The sequence below is a fragment of the Equus asinus genome, chromosome 20, assembly GCF_041296235.1.
Source record: "Equus asinus isolate D_3611 breed Donkey chromosome 20, EquAss-T2T_v2, whole genome shotgun sequence".
NCBI lineage: Eukaryota > Metazoa > Chordata > Mammalia > Perissodactyla > Equidae > Equus > Equus asinus.
Window position 1 is genome coordinate 87336099 of NC_091809.1, and position 21090 is coordinate 87357188.

Here is a 21090-nt window from a genome sequence, read left to right on the forward strand (position 1 = left end):
GCCAGCCTTGGAGATGGAAGGAGGCCATGAGCCAAGGAATGCGGGCAGCCTCTAGAAGCTGAAAAACAAAAGAAAATGGATTCACCTCTAAAGTTTCTAGAAAAGAATGCTATCCTGCTGACATCTTGATTTTAACCCAGTGACATATGTTTTGAATTTCTAAATATGAAACTGTAAGATAAATTTAATATAATTTTTTTAAATAAATAAATTTGTTTTAACCAGTAATTTTGTGATAATTTCTTATGGCAGCAATAGGGAACTAATAAAACTTCTATAGAATTAAATTCATATATAGAATATTTGGAAAAAGACAGTAGACTTGCTCTAATTAATATGTAAAAACTCTGTACATAAAATTACAGAAGATTATTTCCAGCAGATTCTCCCACAAAAACTGGTACATAGCAGGTCATAAAGCAATAATTAAATTATCACTAATGAAGAAATATAAGAAAATGAAAAAATTTGGATATATTGGAAGATCAATGTAAAATTGTCAAAAAACATATATAATAAATTTTAGAAGAAAGAAATCTGTGAGGGGGTGAAATATTTGAAAAAATAATGGCTAATAATCTCAAAAAATAAGAAACATAAAACTTCAGATTTTATAGTACCTCGAAAATAATATGTTTTCTTAAAAATTATAATATTGCAGAGATAACTAATTACAATCAAATTTCTATCAACGTCACAGCAAAAATTCTAAAATTTCTGAAGAGTAAAATTGTATCACTTACACAGTGATAATTATCATATTGGAATTAGAATTTCCAAAGAGGCACTAAATCCAGTATACCATTAAAGCGGTATTTGCAAATACTTGCAAGAATTCTCACTTACAGACAAGAGTTTCTCACTGTGTGCTATAGATTTTCTAAATGTATGCAAATAGTAAACAGCTATAAAAAGACCTCCCTCATTTTTTTCACTTTTTTATGTTGTTAATCCCTTTTCATCTAATCTGACTGATAACTACTTGAAGGAAATAAACACTTATTTTCTCTGTTTTCTTTGTGTATTTGAGATCCTTAAATATGTGATAGTGATTACCATAACTTGGTAGAAGAAGGATTGAGAAGGGATGCAAATGTATTTATGTACTCCCAGTCAATTAAAAAAAAGCTAACTATTGACAATCCAGTAATGTGCTTATTTTTTTTTCTGTAGCTATGTTTTGCCACACAAAACAAAACAACAAATAATTGAATTTATTCACATATGGTTCCTTAACTGAAACAGCAGCTGTGGGCTATCCTGATCACTAGCCACTGTATGAGGTTCCCCTTTGCTATTTATCCTGTTGGATGATGATCCTCTGATTTGTAAATTTGTGCAAGTTTGAAGGTCTTCAATTTTGGCCACATTTTGCCCACAAAATGAAATGGCAGTCAGAAATACAAAGGAAGATAAACAATGGAAATATAGAACAACCAGAAAACAAGAGATAAAATGGCAGTATTAAGGCTTCATATATCAATAATCTCTCAAAATGGAAATAGGTTGAATTCTCTAATCAAAGGACACAGAATAGCTTCAAGGATTAACAAAGAAGACCCAACAATATGCTGCCTCCAGGAAACACATCTCAGCTCTAAAGACAAACATACGCTCAGAGTGAAGGGATAGAAGATGATACTCCAAGCAAGTGGTAAACAAAAGAAAGCAGGCGTTAACATACTTGTATCAGACAAAGCAGACTTCAAGATAAAGAGAACAATGAGAGACAAATAAGGGCCGTATATAATGGTAAAAGGGACTTTCCATCAAGAGGACATAACACTTATGAATATATATGCACCAGCACAGGAGCACCAAAGTATATAACGCAAATATTAACAGATCTAGAGGGAGAAATTAACAGCAACACACTAATAGTAGGGGATCTCAACACTGCACTTACATCAATGGATAGATCATCCAGACAGAAAGTCAACAAGGAAACAGTGGATTTAAATGAAACATGAGATTAGATGGACTCAATAGATATACAGAGAGCATTCCATCCCCAAAGAGTACAATACACATTCTTCTCAAGTGCACATGGAACATTCTCAAAGATAGAACATATGTTGGGAAACAAAGCAAGCCTCAACAAATTTATTTATGTACTGAAATCATATCAACCATCTTTTTTGACCACAATGGCATCAAACTAGAAATCAGTTACAAGGAAAAAACTGGGAGAATCCCAATATGTGGAGACTAAACAGTGTACTACTGACCAACCATTGAATCAATGAATAAATCCAAGGAGAAATTAAAAAATACCTGGAGACAAATGAAAATGAAAATACAGCATACAACTATTATGGGATGTTGCAAAAGCAGTTCTAAGAGGGAAATTCAAACCAATTCAGGTCCACCTCAACAAACAAACAAACAAATATAAATAAGTAATCTTAAACTATCCCTAAAAGAACTAGAAAAAAAGAACAACGTCCAAAGTCAGCAGAAGGAGGGAAATAATAAAAATTAGAGTAGAAATAGATGAAAGAGAGATTAAAAAAACAGTAGAAAGGATCAATGAAGCTAACATCCGGTTCTTTGAGAAGATAAAATTGACAAACTCTTGGCCAAATTCACCAAGGAAAAAAAAAGAAAAGACTCAAACAAATAAAATTATAAATGAAAGAGAAGAAATTACAATGGATGCTACAGAAATAAAAAGGATAATAAGAGACTACTATGGAAAGCTATAAGCCCACAAATTGGGTAACCAAGAAGAAATGGATAAATTCTTAGACTCACACAACCTCCCAGAAATGAATCAAGAAGGAGTAGAAAATCTGCATAGATCAATCACGACTAAAGAGATGAAAACAGTGATCCAAAACTTCCCAAGAAACAAAATTTCAGGACCAGGATGGCTTCTCTGGAGAATGCAAGTGAACACTTAAAGAACATTTAATACCTATTCTTGTCAAAGTATTTCAAAAAACTGAAGAAGATGGAATGCTTCTTAAATTATTCTATGAGGCCAAAATTACCCTGATACAAAAATCAGACACAGACAACACAAAGAAGGAAAATTACAGGCCAATATTGCTGAGGAACATAGATGCAAAAATCCTCAAAAAATATTGGCAAACTGAATACAGCAATGCATTAAAAGGATTATACACCATGATCAAGTGAGTTTATACCAAGGATGCAGGGATGGTTCAACATCTGCAAATCACTCAGTGTGATACACCACATTAACAAAATGAAGAATAAAAATCAAATGAACATCTCAGTAGATACAGAAAAGCATTTGACAACATCCAACATCTATTTATGATTAAAACTCTAGTAAAATGGGTATAGAAGGAAAGTACCTCAAGATGCTAAAGGCCTATATGACAAACTCACAGCCAACATCATACTTAATAGTGAAAAACTAAAAGCCAAGACAAGGGTGCTTACTCTCACCATTACTACTCAACAGAGTATGGGAGGTTTTAGCCAGTGCTATTAGGCAAGAAAAAGAAATAAATGAATCTAAATAGGAAGAGGTGAGATGAAACTCTCACTGTTTGCAGATGACATGATTTTATATGTAGAAAACCCAAAAGAATCCATGAGAAATAATCAACTACTATAGAAAGTTGCTGGGTACAAAATAAACTTACAAAAATCAATTACATTTCTATACACTAATAACAAATTAGCATAAAGCAAAGTCAAGAATACGATCCCATTTACAGTCTCAACAACAAGAAAAGAATAAAATTTGTAGGAATAAATTTAACGAAAGAGGTGAAAGACCTATACATTGAAAAATATAAGACATTATTGAAAGAAATTAAAGAAGATATAAAGAAATGGAAAGATACTCCATCCTCATGGATTGGGATAATAAACATAGTTAAAAAGTCCCCATTACCTAAAGCAATCTACAGATTCCATGTAATCCCAATCAGAATCCCAGTGACATTCTTCATGGAAATAAAAAGAATCCTAAAATTTGTATGGAACAAGGAAAGACTTCGAATAGCCAAAGCATTCTTGATTAAAAAAAAAGAATAATAAGCTGGAGGCATCACAATACCTGACTTCAAAATATACTCCAAAGCTTTAGTAATAAAAACAGCATGGTACTGGCACAAAAACAGACACACAGATCAATGGAACACAATTGAAGGCCCAGAAATAAAACCACACATTTAAGGTCAGTTAATCTGCGACAAAGCAGCCAAGAACATACAGTGGAGAAAGGAAATTCCCTTCAATAAACGGTGTTGGGAAAACTGAACAGCTATATGCAAAAGAGTGAAAGTAGATCATTTTCATGCACCAAAAATCAACTCAAAATGGATTAAAGACTTGAATATAGTCCTGAAACCATAGAACTCCTAGAAGGAAATATAGGCAATACACTCTTTGACATCATTTTTAACAGCATCTTTTCAAATGTCATGTCTACTCAGTCAAGGGAAACAAAAGAACAAATAAACAAGTGGGATTACATCAGAATAAAAAGTTTCTGCAAGGCAAAGGAAACCAGGAACAAAGTGAAAAGACAACCCACCAGTTGGGAGAAAATATTTGCAAATCATACATATGACAAGGGGTTAACTTCCAAAATATTTAAATAATTCATGCAACTCAACAATAGAAAAACAAACAACCCCATCAAAAATGGGCAGAGGATATGAGCAGACATTTTTCCAAAGAAGATACACAGATGGCCAACAGACACGTGAAAAGATGTTAAACATCACTAATTATTAGTGAAATGAAAATCAAAACTCCAGTGTGATATCACCTTACACTGGTCAGATTGGCTAGAATTACCAAGACAAAGAATAACAAATGTTGGAGAGGATGTGGAGAAAAGAGAACCCTCATACATTGCTGATGGGAATGCAAACTGGTGCAGACAATATGGAAAATGATATGGAGATTTGTCAAAAAGTTAAAAATAGAAATACCATATGATCCAGTTATTCCACTGCTGAGTATTTATCCAAAGAGATTTACACACCTCTACGTTCATTGCGACATTATTCACAATAACCAAGACATGGAAGCAACCCAAGTGCCCTTCTATGGATGAATAGATAAAGAAGCTTTGGCATATATATACAATGGGATACTACTCAGCCGTAAAAAAGGAGGAAATTATCCCATTTGCAACAACATGGATGGACCTTGAGGGTATGGTGTTAAGCGAAATAAGCCAGACAGAGAAAGACAATTACTGCATGATCTCACTTGCAGGTGGAAGATAAACAAAGACATGGACAAAGAGAACAATTAGAGGTTACCAGAGAAGAAGGGGGCACAGGAGTGGGCCCAAGGTATAAAGAGGCACATATGTATTGTGACAGATAAAAATTAGACTACTGGTGGTGTACATGATGAAGTCTATACAGAAATTGATAAAAAATGTACAGCTGAAATTACACAATGTTATAAATCATTATCATCTCAACAAAATACTTGCAACAATAATTTTTACCTATATATTTATTGCAGGACTTCTCAGAGCTCCTAATAAACAAATATTCAGTTGAAATTTTAAGATGATATTGGCTTCAGAATGCGTTTAGACCATCCCATGACTCTTGTATTCTGTCAAACACACTTTAGGAAAACAATCCTACTTATTTTTATTGCAATTTATTTTTGTTTATGATTTTAACATAAATTCTTAGAGGGAGTTTGTATTAATTAACATCACGCCCTGAACTTCACACTAAAAATCTTGTCCAGTTTGATGAGAATTTAACGTGTTAATATATGTCAAGAACTGAGGAGAGACTATGAGACTGATAGCACTATATAAGTGTTAGCTGTTATTATACTGAAAAAAGTGTTTAGATGTCTGAATCAACTTTATCAAACTACTGGAGTGAAATGTTTCTACCCTACTTTTGATGTTCTTGTATTGTAAAACCCACCTTTTATCCACATCCTTATTCACTATGTGCTGTGGATAAGCTGTAGACGTGAAAATTGATGAGAAATTTTGTATGAATAAACTTAGTAAGTTTAATTATGAAATCCCCACACCCACACACACACACATGCTTCCTGATAGTGAGACTTTCTAAAGAAGTCATTTCTTCCCTGATGCTCCTCCCCGTGGTAAGTATTTCTGTTCTGATGAGGAACATGTGCCAAACTCTGGGGTTTAGTTAGATGGTTCAGTGACTCTCTAACCAAACTAAGTCCTCCAAAATAGTTTTCATCACTGAGAAAGATGATATTTTGAACTCACATCTGCCACACCATTTTTTAATCTCAATCTTTTCAGGAATTATATGAGAGAGAAAGGATATATATGTTATGTGTACCTCTGAGACTTAAAATTGCTTATAAACCTTGCCTTAGGCATCTCTGTATCCCCAGTGAATTCTGGTCAATAAATAAATGTCAAACCTCACTGCAGTTTTGTCTTCTCTAGAATTTCATTTACACAGTCATGCAGTATGGAGTCTTTTGTGTCTGAGTCTTATCATTTAGCATAATACCTATGAAATTTATTCATAAGAAACTACAGAATACCAAAGAAAGCAATAGAATTTAATGACAGAGAGAAAAGATGATAAGCTACAAATTAATGAAAAATTGGCCAAAAACAGACTTCTTCAAAGTAATAATAGATTCCAGAACACCGTTGGATAATGACTTCATAAGACTAAGGAAATGTAATAACTGGAGAATGAAATTGTGTATCTAGGAAGGTATAATTTAAGAAGAGAGTGAAATAAAGAAAATTTTAAATGAACAGATAATAGAGAAGTTAGCACCTAGAGACTCTCACTAAGTGCTGAAATCTGTACCTAAGACAGTAGGACAGTCAATCAGGAAGCAAGGACTGGGGTGATAAAAGATAAATTTCTAAGCTGGTACTAAGTCTTAAATAGTAAACCAAAGATATGTGATTATATATCATGTTGATTTAAAATTTCTCTTGCTTTTAGCCTCAGATGATTCCCCATAGTTTTTTTTTAAGGAACCAATACTGTAATATTTTGACAAAGAGAGATAGTTGACAATGTGTCTGTTTCAATGTAATAATTGTTACAACATACAATATATCTTTGGATAAGTTTCTTCCCATAGAGAAACTTTAGACTTCAGACAAGTGAAAAAGGATCTTGAAGAAACCACACACTCAAAAATAGATAATACAACATTTTTTCAGATATTGCTTACCACCAAAAAGGATTTAGTTCAGAGGCTTTGAAAAATGAAAAATTTAAGGAATCTGTCCTGTATCTTCTTGGTTCTTATTCCATAGATGATAGAGTTCACCATGGCTGGGAGCAGAATATAGGTGTTTGCCACAAATATTTGGACATGGGGAGCCACACAGTGCTCAAAATTGTGGGTGAGGAAACAGAAGCCTGGAACATAGGACACTAAGATCACACAGACATTGGAGCCACAGGTGCCCAAGGTCTTGAGTCAGGCATCCTTGGATGGGAGATAGAAGACAGTGTGGAGTATAAGGACATAAGAATAAATGATCAATATTAAGGGCACTCCTCCCATGAAGAAGACATCAATGAGGTTTTAGGCTCTGTGGATTCTTGTCTCAGCACAGGCAATCTTGATGAGGGCCATGAACTCACAGTAGGTGTAGGAAATAATATTGATTCTGCAGTAAGAAAGCCAACATAGCAGGAAGGGGTGAGGACTGAGAAGTGCTGTGCTCCGGAGTACAATAGCTAGACCCATCCCCCAATTACAGAATATGTCAGAATAGCTGAATGTCTTGATGAATTACAAATGGCTACATGGAACACTTGGGTGAGGCAAGCTTCAAAGGGAATCTCTCCATCATGGAACCAGATGAGGCTGAGATGTTGGGCACAGCTGTAGTACACACAATGAGATCAGCCATAGCCAGCATGCAGAGGAAAAGGTACATTGGTTCATGGAGGTTGGAGTCTGTCTTGATGTTAAAGAGGAGAGAGCAGTTCCCCAGTAAGGCCAAAAGGTAGACCATACAAAAAGGAATTGGCATCCAGATGTAGGCAGCCTCCAACCCAGGAATGCCAATGAGAATGAAAGTTGCTGGATGGACAGTTGTCTTATTCTATGCTAACATAACCAGCATCAGATGTTTTATCTTTCTTTTCATGGATTTTTATCTAAAACAAACAAGTAAGAACTAATAAATTTTGAAACCTCTGATAAGTGGAGTAAGCCAAAGTGCGGGGAATTGCAGTTCACGGAATAATTACAATGTCTGTAAATAGTTAGAGAGATTATTTCATCATCTGACTGAGCGTCAGATATTATTTCAGAGTTGCAATTTTCAATGTGGCTGATCTATATGTGCTAAGTGAGGGAAAATATCTAGGTACAAAAATCAGAATTAAATATACGAAAATTCAAAATCTTCCACTGAGAAGAAATTAATGGCAATTGAAAGTGGAAAAATGTATGAGAGTCATTGTTTTGGATGAATTAGCAAGAATAGCACAGTTGTAAGATTTTACATGGTGAAATGAGAGGGATGATAGAATATTTTGAATAGAAAATTTATTCTTTTTTTATTTTCCACTTTTTAGATTTTAGTTGTAATAGTTTGGGTACATGCTGAATTACAGTGTGTGACTTTGAAATTGAAATACCAAAATTTGGAAAGATGTGTCAATTTTTGTGAAAGGATGAGAAGGAGGTTCATTCACACCAACGTGGGACACATTCAGGATGGTGACAGAAGTGGGTCAGATGACAATGTGTCAGGAAATGAACAGCTTGTTGCATTGATCATTACTCTCTGGTGGCCCCAGAATTTGTGTTTACTCTTGACCTCAGCAGGCAAGAATTACAATATGATGACAAACTGTATTCTGAGCTTCATTCACTTTCTTACACATATTCAATTAGTCAAAACAACTTTTTGATTTGCTCTGTGGATTAAGTTCACTCCATAGGCAGTCTACTTCATCCAAGCTTTCCTTCGTAATCTTTCCTTTTCTCTCCACACTTCTCGTGTATTGATTTATCCCTACCCCCACCACATACTGCGATTTACTGACTGCACTTGTTCCATTTCTTAATAATAGTAGAGCAACACTTTAAAAGTTGATGCTGCTCTCCTATTAGAAAGTTTATTTTTCCTTTTCAGAAACACAATTCATACTGTTCTTGTGACACTTATTTGACTTTACCCACTATTATAGTTACTTATAGGTTATGGAGTCTTTGTGATCAGGAAATATTACCCTTAAATCAGTGTCCTTTGAAGTGGGAATTGGACTAGAAAAGTAATACAGGAACACCAGATTAATAGGAAGTTATGTGATAATGTAATACTTAACATATGTAAATGCTTACCATGATTGAGTTAATTTCCTGAGAACATTTCATGTACTAACTCTTAAATTTCATTACCATTTTGAGATGAGGAGAATTTAAGTAACTTCTGTAAGTTTAAACAGCTGGTGAGTGATAGACCTTGCTTCTGTCCTACACACTGATTTTAGACCCCTTATTCTTAAGTGTAATGATAAATTGCCTTATCGATATGACAGTCTTTTTGCACTTGTGTATGTAAGAGAGAAGATAAAGATTGCTCTGTATCTAACATTAGAAAATATCATGATTAATTTGATTATGAATACTGACTAAAAAGCCACTCTATTCTTAAATTTGATAAAGAAACCATTCCAAATCCAACCTTTCTCTTCCTAATTAGCCCTCCCCCAGAGCACTTACTGTCAACATACAAGAGATCTTATTTCAGAGAGAAAATTAGCATTTGTCACCAGACAAACCTCTCTCCCTCTTACCCTGTTCTGCCATTAAGTTTACGTCGATACTCATGGAGTTAATATATTTTTACATACTTTCCCTTTTTTGTCCTAAAATTAACCTTTATATCCTTTTATCTATATTTTTGGTTCCAGCAACAGTCTTATATATCTCTTGCACTTTAACCTTCACTCTTTCTATTTGTTCTATCCCTCTACACAATTTGAATATATTTTTCCAACAGAAAATGGGTAGACAGATTGTGTAGAGAAAAAAATTCACACTGAAGTGAATGCAAATGTCCCACCATTTAACATAGATGTTATCCTTACTTGCAATCGGGAAATTAAAAATTAAAATCAATATGATACAAGTCATACATTATATATTTAAACAACAGAATATTGGGATTGTTGATAACAAGCATTAGTGAGGTTTGGGTTAAAAAGCGACATGCACAATTGGTAGGAGAAAGCCGACCCAAGTTTTTGAGGAAAATTGTATAGTAACCATTCTTACTAAAACAAAATTTTTGACAGATCAATTTAACTTCTTGCCATCCTAGGAAATAAACAAACCTAGAAGTATATACAGTGATTCTCATTGTCAAGGTGCTTATAATAGAAGAACAATTGAAGCATTCAAAATGTCCATCAATAAAGTAACATTAACTTAAAAAATATGTGGCTTGTTTATATCATGGAGTACTCTGAACACTCAGGATAAATAAAATATATTTATATACTAATATAAAATGTATACAAATTGAAAATGAAACAAGTTTAATCTTTCCATTAACATTGAAACATGCAAAAATTAAACACATTTTTGTGTACAGGTGTGTGTTTGCATATAATATATGAACACATTTATGCTAAGAATTTTATAAACACAGAAAACAATCTAAAAGGTTATACACTTAACTTGGGAGTCTAAAATGTGTGATGGATGAAAAGACTATATTCAGAGAATAATTTAGCTGTATCACTATGGTTTGACTTTGTAACAATGCCAATGTGGTCTAGATATTAATGTGTTACCTATATAGTTTAAGGTAAATAAATAATACAGAGTTACAATGGTATTCATCATGCAACATACAAATTAAGGAATTGCAAATGAGATGTGGCCTTCCATGTCTTGTAAAACCTTAAAGAATTTTTCTAACTTGAAATATCTTTCCCCATATCTCTCTGCATAGAGAACTGGTTGCCTACTCAGTTCATGGAGATGGTGACCCTGTGTCTTTGTTCTTCATGGTATTTCTTCATACATAAAAACCTTCAGCAACTTGGTTAGAATTGAAGGCTCTGCTCACATACCAGCTCCTCTGAGATTATTTTTCTAGCTTCTTTGAACCATCATTGATGCCTCTCTTCAGTATCCCTATGCTACGTGCACTTACCTGTCTTCAATCTCTTGTCATATTGTTTTTTATATTTCTACATGTCTTTCTCCTTTATTATATTTCACATTATTGCTAGGAAGAGATTATATATTTTTATATATTTGCTTACTTTTCCAATGAATGAAAGAAGAAAAAGAGAAAAGGAGAAATTAAGCGGGGGTTATTATTTTTCTGGTAAATAATTTCAATATAAATTTAAAGCAACTAGTGAAATCTCCATAAATTTATTATAGTCCACACTAATTCCCAAACACTATAATGGATTAACAGTTTATACTACTTATACTGTTTTATACTATTTATTCCACTTATATTATTAAATCTTTTAATACTATTTTTATAATATTTATACTATTTATTTATTTTATAATATTGAATCTTTAAGACAAGCCCAGGGATTGGTTTACAACAAAATTGAGTTCTATCAGCATTTCTCTCTTTGTCTGACTATAGGACACACAAATAAAGAGGAGTGAAGGATAAGAAACTCACATCTGCTTTTGAAGAGGAATAAAATAAAAGACCTATAATATCTTCTGGCTAAATTCTACATCCTTATCCATCTCTTGCAAAAATAAAATAAATCAACATGAATGGAGTGTCTATTAGGTACTATGTTATTTACATGTCAGGCATTATTGTATTGAATTCTTAAGGACGTTTTTATGTAGGCAATCATACATATAATACAGATATGAAAAAGAAGTAAGAATGTTCATTTTAATACTTACAAGCTATTTTACTACGAATTCATGGAGCTGGAATCTGTCCCATGTATCATTACAAATTTTTTAGTCTTTACATTAACCACTATGAGATGTGTACTCCACAGGGTTTTGTAAATGCAAAATGACACAATGCATTCATTATGGCTTTGAGCAGCATGAAACTTTGCTCGAATATCATAGATTTGCAAAGAATAGATGACTGATACATCTGCACTCCCATCTTTTCCTGCATCAGCCTTCCTCTGATGTACTTTAAGCACAGAAGCCCATGCACAAGTTGTTCTTAAGGAAAGTCGCAGGCTAATCTCAACCCATAAAAGAGTAAAACAAAGACAGTCTATCCAGGGGCCACCAACCCACAGAATTCTTTTTTTGAATGTACACTGTGATGCATATATGTTGCTGGAGAATTCCCCTCATCTATTTACTAACACATACATCATCTGACATATTTATGCATGTCTTAAGTATGAGTCTTGTGTAAGCTACATATATTCAGCAGAGCACCATTATTTGGAGATTTTATACTTGCAAATTTGCCTACTCCTTAAAATTTATTTGTAACTCAAAATAAAAACTCACGGCACTTTCACAGTCCTTTGCAGACATGCAAAGAGCTGGGAAAAATTTGACTTGCCTGACATGCTCATTCCCAGTTGAGGTTGAACAAGGTGAGACTCTGGCTTTTTGTTTCAGCTCTCATATTGTAAACCGTCATTTTTGCATTCTATTCAGTGCCATGTTTTTGTTTTTGTGCTTTTATTTGATGATCTCACTATTTATAATGGCTGCCAAGCATAATGCTGAAGTGCACTAGAATAAATATTTGTAAATTTACTTATGAAGCACACCAGAATAAAATAATATTTTTCTTCTTTTCCTAAGTGCCAGAAGCTTGCCATGTGCCTGGTAAAAAATATAACTTTGTTAGATAAGCTTCATTCAGGTATGAGTTAAAGCATTGTTGGTTGTGAGCTAAAAGTTAATGAACTAAAACTATGGTCCACCCAGACAAGGAAGAGGAAATTTACCTATCTGTAAATGAAGCCACTCTAGCAACACGTACAGTGTGTGATAAGGATATCAAAAAGATGAAAAAGAGGCTAAATTTATGGATTCATGAGATGACAACTAATAAAAAAATATAGTGGACAGCTTTATTGTGAGGTCAGAGAAATTTACAGTCATGTTCTCAGGGTCAGAAACATGTCAAACTCTTTTCCTGCTCGTCCTAGCTGGCTAGCACATTTCAAAAGACAATGAAGCATGAAAAATGTCAAATTCACCTCTGAGGCAGGTTCTGCTTATCAGGAGGCTGCAGAAGAATTTTTTTAAATGCCTGCTGTCTAGGCATTTTTTAATGGCTAGGCATTTTTTAATTGCCCTTGTGGTCTAGTGGTTAAGATTAGGCACTCTCACTGCAGTGGCCAGATTCATTTCCCCGTTAGGGAACCCTGTCTTGGTTGTCATACTATGGTGGCTGCGTGTTGCTGTGATGCTGAAAGCTATGCCATCAGTTCAAATACCATCAGGGTCACCCATGGTGGATAGGTTTCAGTGGAGCTTCCAAACTCAGACAAACTAGGAAGAAGGACTTGGCCACATACTTCCCCAAAAATTGGTCATGAAAACGCTGTGAATAGCGCAAGCATTGTCTGATATAGCACGGGAAGGTGAGAGGATGGTGCAAAAAAGAACAGGCAGGATTCTTCTCTGCTGTACACAGAGTTGCTAGGAGTTGGAATCGACTGGATAGCACTAACAGAAATGTGCACAGGAAAGCGATTGTGTGGAAGACCAGGTTTTCAACACTGATGCGACTGGCTTCTTGTACAAGGCTATTGGGAAATGAATATATATAACATGAGTGGCCTCCAAAGTTCCTGGCTTTTAATCATTTAAAGACTGCAGTTAATCATTTGTAAGAACTATGTACTTAATGAGGTGTCTTTAAGCAGAAACACACATAAAGCAAGGTTATGTATTGATAGATTGACATTGAAATGGTGTGACAAGAAGCTTGAAGGAACCCAACTCTGTTTCCCCTAGGAACAATGGTTCCATATTTTCTAATTCAGTGTTCAAGATGACTACATAGAACATAAACTACTGAGAACAATAAGAATGGACTAGGTGTTTGTATGAATACATATTGTATAATGTGAATGCACACACACACACACACACTATATATATATATATATATATATATATATATATATATATATATATATATATATAGGGTGGGCTTGCTCTCTCTTTCCCCCATGAGAGAACTCATGGGTTGAGGGAGTCTCTCTTGGAGCAGAGCAGTGCCAGGTGGGGGGAGAGGTGATGTGGGTAAAGTGAAACTTTTCTTTGTATCCTTTTCAATCTGTCTTCTGTGCTCCACGGGAGTCCTGTAACCTCTCATCTGGATTCCGCAACTCTCATAAAGGCATTTTCATCCATTAATTGTTTTAAATCAGTGTTTCTGTGAAGGGAGGGATACTGGGACCTCTTATTCTGGCATCTTGCTAATCTGAACTGCACTTTTCTGCCTTCACTTCCTTAGAGGCTAGGGCTCCCTAATGGCTCTCTTTTCTTGAGTCAGAGCCAGATTAGAAGCTAGAATCCTCAGAGACCTTGTATCCTTTACACAACTAGCTCTAAGAGATTTTCTATTGAAAGCTCCTTCCTGGCAAAGAGCAATGCCCTCATAAAGACAGAGCAGGTTGAGACAAAACAGAGACAGGATTGCATCCTGGTACTCAGTCTGGTGAGTCTTCCCTGTCTCCCAGCTCATGGTGCATCCACAGGTCACAGTGATGGATGAAGGAAAGAAGAGGGATAGGAGAGGAAGAGAGGAGATGCAGGACAAATCTTAGGGAAAGAGTAAGGCGGAAGCTTAGGAAAAGAATATGATCACATTTAGGAAGGGTCATATAATACTCATAAAAGCATTTGGATTTCAACCTGAATCCTTTTGCTGTGCATTTTAGAAAAATCAGTCTCCTGATATCTAAAGAATGATGGATAGCATAGTATCTTTGTGATACGTTCATAATGTTTTAAAATAATTTTCAATTTAAAACTAACAAAATATTTAGGGTTTTTATCTTTACTATCTCTATATAATAGATGAAAAGTGCTTGTTGTTTGCTTTTCTTTATTACAGAGAGAGTAAGTCATGAAGCTGGTTTCAACGCAGTTAGTCTGACTGCAGAGCTCATGCTTGTAAGCACTGCAAATTATTGTGCTGTGATGAACCCAAGAGATGATGAGGGTTTGAACTAGCTGCATTAGGATGGAGATACATGTATTGATTTTAACGATACTGGAGAAGTAGAATCATTTTTTTCTTTTTAACATATGAAGAGGAGAGAAGGATGCCATTTAGATTTCTGATCTAGCCAGTTCACTGAATGGTGATGATGTAAGACAGACAAATACAAAGTTTCATTTTTCTGTATATGTCTTCCAATTGTTTCTGCTTCGTTACTCATATCACTGTCTCTCTCCTTAACCACCTACTAAGGCCCTATTGTAAAATATAATTAGCTGAGTTTAGAGAGAGAATTCCTCCATTATTTTATTTTTAAACAGAATATAATGTTATTTCTCACTCTAACAAGAACAATAATAAAACAAAAAATCAGAAACGTAGCTTATTTTTCTCCTTTGATGATGAGCCTGCACCTAGTAGCTAAAGTAATTCTCTTATTTGTTGAGAATCTATTGCATTATAGGGATGATAAAAAAAGGGAAAACATTGTTTTTATAGCTTTATGAGACTATTGCCTACCTTCCTGATCTTCAGAGATGTTATTTAGGAATACAAAAATGTCATTTAATTAAAGAATCTTCCCTTGGCACTTACATTGATAAATTACAGAAAATATTGCTTCCATAATTAAATCCTACTTTCACTCCTTGTGTTGTTCACGTCACACTTTTTTAGAGAGTATTCACTATTCCATTACAAGGGCAGAACATTACAGAAGAAAGCTTCATTCTTGTCTTTTTTTTCACTTGAAATATTTGGCAAGAAGTTTATAGATTTTTCTTTTTAGTAATTTTATTGAGATCATAATGGTTTATAACATTGTGTAATTCTAGTGTACATTATTTATCAACTTCTGAATGCACTTCATCATGTTCACCCCTAGTAGTCTAATTTTTATCCATCACCATACACATGTGCCCCTTTATCTCTTTTGCCTACCCCCCCAACCCACTTCCCCTATGGTAACCACTAATCTGTTCTCTTTATCCATGTATTTGCTATCTTCCACATATGAGTGAAATCATGCATTATTTGTCTTTCTCTGTCTGGCTTATTTTGCTTAACTTCATACCCTCAAGGTCCATCCATTTTGTTGCAAATGGGACGATTTTGGATTTTTTTATGGCTGAGTAGTATTACATTGTATATATATACCTCATCTTCTTTATCTATTCATCTATAGAAGGCCACTTGAGTTGCTTACACATCTTGGCTGTTGTGAATAATAGTAAAAAAAAAAAAAAAAAGGCTTTATTCTTATGGACATTTCACAGAGTGTCTCTACAAGTAACATCTCCTGTTCTTAGCTTCCCTTCGTTTCAAAGGTTTACCATTTCCTCCCGGAAATTCCTTGTGTCTCAACCATATTGTACTGCTCCTTCCCTTACGTATTCATCACGGACACTCTTCTTGCTTTGCTTCTCCAAGCCAATGTCTACAAAATACCCTGACTGTCGTACTGAAAATGTGGTAATAAGTAGTATTGCTCCTCTGGAGTCCTCCATAATACGAAAAGACCAAAAGACACTTTTTACTATGAAACGATTACATGTAATGAATGATTGAGTGCTTTGAAATTGCTCCTTTAACAAATGCTGTAAGTAAGGTACACGAAAATATATATGAACAGTTTAGGTAACTTTGAAAATGATATTTTCCATTTGTTTAGAATATGCTCCCTATCTAATCTTTCCTTCAACATATTTTCCATGTATCTTAACTCTGAAAATTATGGTTGCCTCAGGTTTGTAATGAAGATAATCATCTCTTATTCAGATGGATTTGAGTTTAAAAGAGATTATGTGTTTATGTGAATGTGTGTGGAAGAGGGGAAGCTGTGTATATATGGCATGAGCGAGGCATGAATTATCTTTTCCATATTTCCATTCTCTTTCCATTTTAATTTACTTCTTTCCTCTCTACTTTCTTTCTATGGCTCTATAACTATAAGCATTTCAAGCATTTGGAAAGTCTTCTAAACTGTTTGAGGTTCAGATCTATATGTAAAATAGAGTTAAATATGTTCTCCTGTATGTGTTCATAAAGATTAAAGATGATATTTGCAAGGTTTTGACAGCATTGAAGGTAGTAGGCAGTACCTCAATAAATGAGAGTTGATGCTGCTATTTTAACTACAATCTACTTCTTTAATTTGTAATATTAATGAATAAATATTAATAAATGGACCAATTTTAACCCTTTAGAATTATTTTTTAATATTTTAGATTGTATTTTAATAACCTGTGTGTTCAATAACAACTCAATACCCATCTTGTATGTTAACACCGATGTGCTAGCATCTAACCAAATGAAACCAATATAAATCACTATTTATAGGGACTGGCATAGCCCCACGTATGTCAAAATTGAAAGTAAGTTATTGATAATGATGAGAGAAGGTACTTAATAAAGTAGGTATTAAGGCAAAATTTAGCATACTGCCAGTTATGAGATCATTGCATGAGATCAATTATGAGAAATTAACAGAGAAGAAAAGTGCTAAAAAAAAGATTAATATATTATACAGAAATTTTTCATTGCAATCCACTGCTTAATCCCCCAGAGCCTTCTCATTGAGAATTCACTTCCTTACATTATTCCTTATGTAGTAGATTTCTAATTGTGTGAATTGAGGACAATAATGTACACAGTTATATGACATTCTTATTTCTCTAGGTTTCCAACACTGCAGTGTTATATCTGCTGTCCTGCAGACTGCCGAACACATATTTATAAGGAACATGGACTTATGAATTAGCAAGCAGGATGTCTTTTCCCAATGACACCCAGTTTCACCCCTCCTCCTTCTTGTTGCTGGGGATCCCAGGACTGGAAACATTCCACATCTGGATTGGCTTTCCCTTTTGTGCTGTGTACCTGATTGCACTCATTGGGAACTTCACTATTTTGTTTGTGATCCAGGCTGAGAGCAGCCTACACCAGCCTATGTTCTATTTTCTGGCCATGTTGGCCACCATTGACTTGGGTCTCTCCACATCTACCATTCCTAAGATGCTTGGGATCTTCTGGTTTAGCCTCAGGGAAATCGTCTTTGATGGCTGTATTACCCAGATGTTTTTCATCCACAACTTCACTGGTATGGAGTCAGCAGTTCTCTTGTCAATGGCTTATGACCGTTATGTGGCCATCTGCAACCCACTCCGATATAGCACCATCCTCACTAACAAGGTTGTTTGTGTGATTGGTCTTGGTGTGTTAGTGAGGTCATTTATTTCTGTTATCCCTTTCGTATTTCTCATTTTGAGATTGCCCTTCTGTGGGAATCATGTCATTCCCCATACCTACTGCGAGCACATGGGTGTTGCTCGCCTATCTTGTGCCAGCATCAAGATCAATATCATCTATGGTTTGGGTGCTATTTCAATCCTAGTGTTTGACATCACAGCCATTGCCCTTTCTTATGTTCAGATACTCCGTGCTGTTTTCCGTCTTCCCTCCCGTGAAGCCCGACTCAAGTCTCTCAGCACGTGTGGTTCTCATGTTTGTGTAATCCTTGCATTCTATACGCCAGCCCTCTTCTCCTTCATGACACATCGCTTTGGCCGAGATGTCCCCTGTTATATTCACATACTTCTGGCCAATCTTTATGTCATAGTGCCACCAATGCTCAATCCTGTCATATATGGAGTCAGAACCAAGCAGATCTATGACCCTGTGAAGAAAATATTATTAAAAAAATAAGGAATTGAAAGGAATAGCACCGAGTGAGATGACACTTTGAGCATAAAAACATCTTGTTATAATAAATTAAGTAAATTCAAATGTGCTTGACAGAAAGGTTTATTTTGGGTCCCTTCTGTAAGTATTTTAATGAGTTCAGAGAGTGAAAGCCTTAGCTTTGTTATTTAATTCCTCTGGTAAATGATGGCCTGTCAGATTTTTTAAATCACTAATATCAGTAGATTTAAAGTACAATTTACAAAGTCTGCCTTACTTTTTGGGCACTAGAGGCCCTTTATCATGCATGTGGATGTTTTTGGTGATTGTCACTCTATTTTCATCTCCAAGTCTTCTTGTTTCTATTTTTCTTTATAATTTTGCATCCTTTGTTGTCTCTCCTCCCGTTTCCTAACTCTATCTTTTTTGTCTACCTTCAGAAATCTGTTGTTTTCCTTCCATCATAAGGAGTGTATTATGGTATTCATGATTTCATCATAAATACAGTAAACATCCAAAATTGCATCATAAATTAATTACTGATTAGTACATGGAAAGGAAGAGAGAAAAATGAATGGTATTACAAAAAGCTTCATTGTAAATTTTTGTCTAGAGTTTGTCACAAATATATTTAGGTTTTCATACACCAAATTATGATATACACATAAAGAAAGAACCACTGATAGCCTAGAGAGATTGCTCATTTTCACCTCCTTATTTCTATTTCTTTTCTCATGTGTTTTTAGATTCATTTTGTAGTTATTGTTTCCTTTGTCCTCTCTTTGTTCATATGATTTTAATAGTTAAATAGAACTTGGGTTCAGTCTTAGTCCTGTAGTTAGTATATAAGTTTCAGTGAGCCTCAATTTCTTTATTTTACAAACATGGTCAAAGTTTAATATCAAAGATTAAGCATGAAGACTTACTGATAAAAGCTTCTAAAGTAGACAGTACAGTGCCCTATATGTTTTTTATAGTAAATACAAAATAGTTCTTAGCCATTAGTATTATCATCATCATTATTATTTGTGTTACTTTGTTTTGCTTTTTATTCTCTTGACAACAGTGCTTCTATCAAAGATACATGTGGGCTTTTATTTTAATATCATTCTCACATAAAATACTCTGAAGCTGAAGTGACACAACTAACATATAATGATTATGAAATAGTATATATGTATAAATATTAAAATAAATTGTTGAGATTTTATAAAAACTTTGCGATAGCCTTTAAATTCTTGTTCAAGGGAAATTGAAAAAAATGCTCATTTTCCCTAAGTCCACCTCAAATTACATTTATATTTTCATGCATACGTTTCATATTACCTCTTAGGCTTTAAAAAAAGGATTTTTTAATTTGGAAATAATTATTTACATAATTGATTTTTATCTTCCTGCATCTGTAAGTTATCTCTACAATCTTTTGTCATCTTAATTCATATTCTCCGAATCCTAATCATATATTCCTCTCCCCAACTTTCAGTAGCCTAATTTCTTGCATCAACTATGTGATAACTCTGTCTCTGAAGTCTCTTTATCACCAGCCACTTGCAGTCAGGCAGTGGAGTTAATTTTATTTCATAGGTATCTCTTAGGTATTTTTCTTTCTGCTTCCAATCTTACTGCCTATATACTAGTGACCAGCATATAATATTTGGACTTTTGCTACATTCTCCATGCCAAACATCTCTCCCAGCTTCAGTTTTCCTATCACACTTTACATCCTTCCTGGTCTTCACTTTGTATAGGTATGCCTAATCATTGATAAACTCCTCTATAATCCAAACATACCTAATTTGCAAGAGTCGGTGCATTTTGCTCCCTTCCTCATTCACTAAATACTAATGCCATACTAATTATCTGACATTTTCATTTTAATTTTTAAAATCTACTATTAAAATAAAAGTCTTATTTCAGAAAAAGAAAAACATTGGCTCACATGGGACTGAATTTCTATGTCAGTAAATTCTAGGACAATTCCCATCACACTCTTGAAAGTAGAGATATATTCACTTTCTTTGTTTACTGTGCACTTATGCTTAGTTCTCTTACTTACAACTTAATGTTATAATAACTTGCAGTGACTGTTTATCATCTTGTCTCCCTCCAGACCATAAATAACTTGATATTACTTTATTTATTCATTTAGTGGCTCATAATGTGACTCACACAGCTATTCAATAAATGTCTGCAGAATGAATCAAAAAAAGAGTGAAAGAACGTATATGCTTATTATCAGTCATCGAACAATGCAAGAAGGTTGACATTAAATGTATGTATTGATAAGTGATCATTGCCAACAGAAA

General features: G+C 34.4%; 1 protein-coding gene and 1 pseudogene across 1 annotated transcript; one reads left to right on the forward strand and one right to left on the reverse strand.

Moving 5' to 3' along the window:
* Positions 1-7170: 7170 nt before the first annotated feature.
* LOC106830113 (olfactory receptor 52D1-like) lies at positions 7171-16611 on the reverse strand (annotated as a pseudogene).
* A 1261-nt stretch (positions 16612-17872) lies between these two features.
* On the forward strand, positions 17873-18808 carry LOC106830355 (olfactory receptor 52E2-like). Its single transcript, XM_014839937.3, has one exon. The coding sequence runs from the start codon at positions 17873-17875 to the stop codon at positions 18806-18808; it is 936 nt and encodes a 311-aa protein (XP_014695423.3).
* Positions 18809-21090: the final 2282 nt, after the last annotated feature.

Coding starts and splice junctions, on each gene's coding strand:
- LOC106830355 (XM_014839937.3), top strand. CDS start 17,873: ATGTCTTTTCCCAATGACACCCAGTTTCACCCCTCCTCCTTCTTGTTG.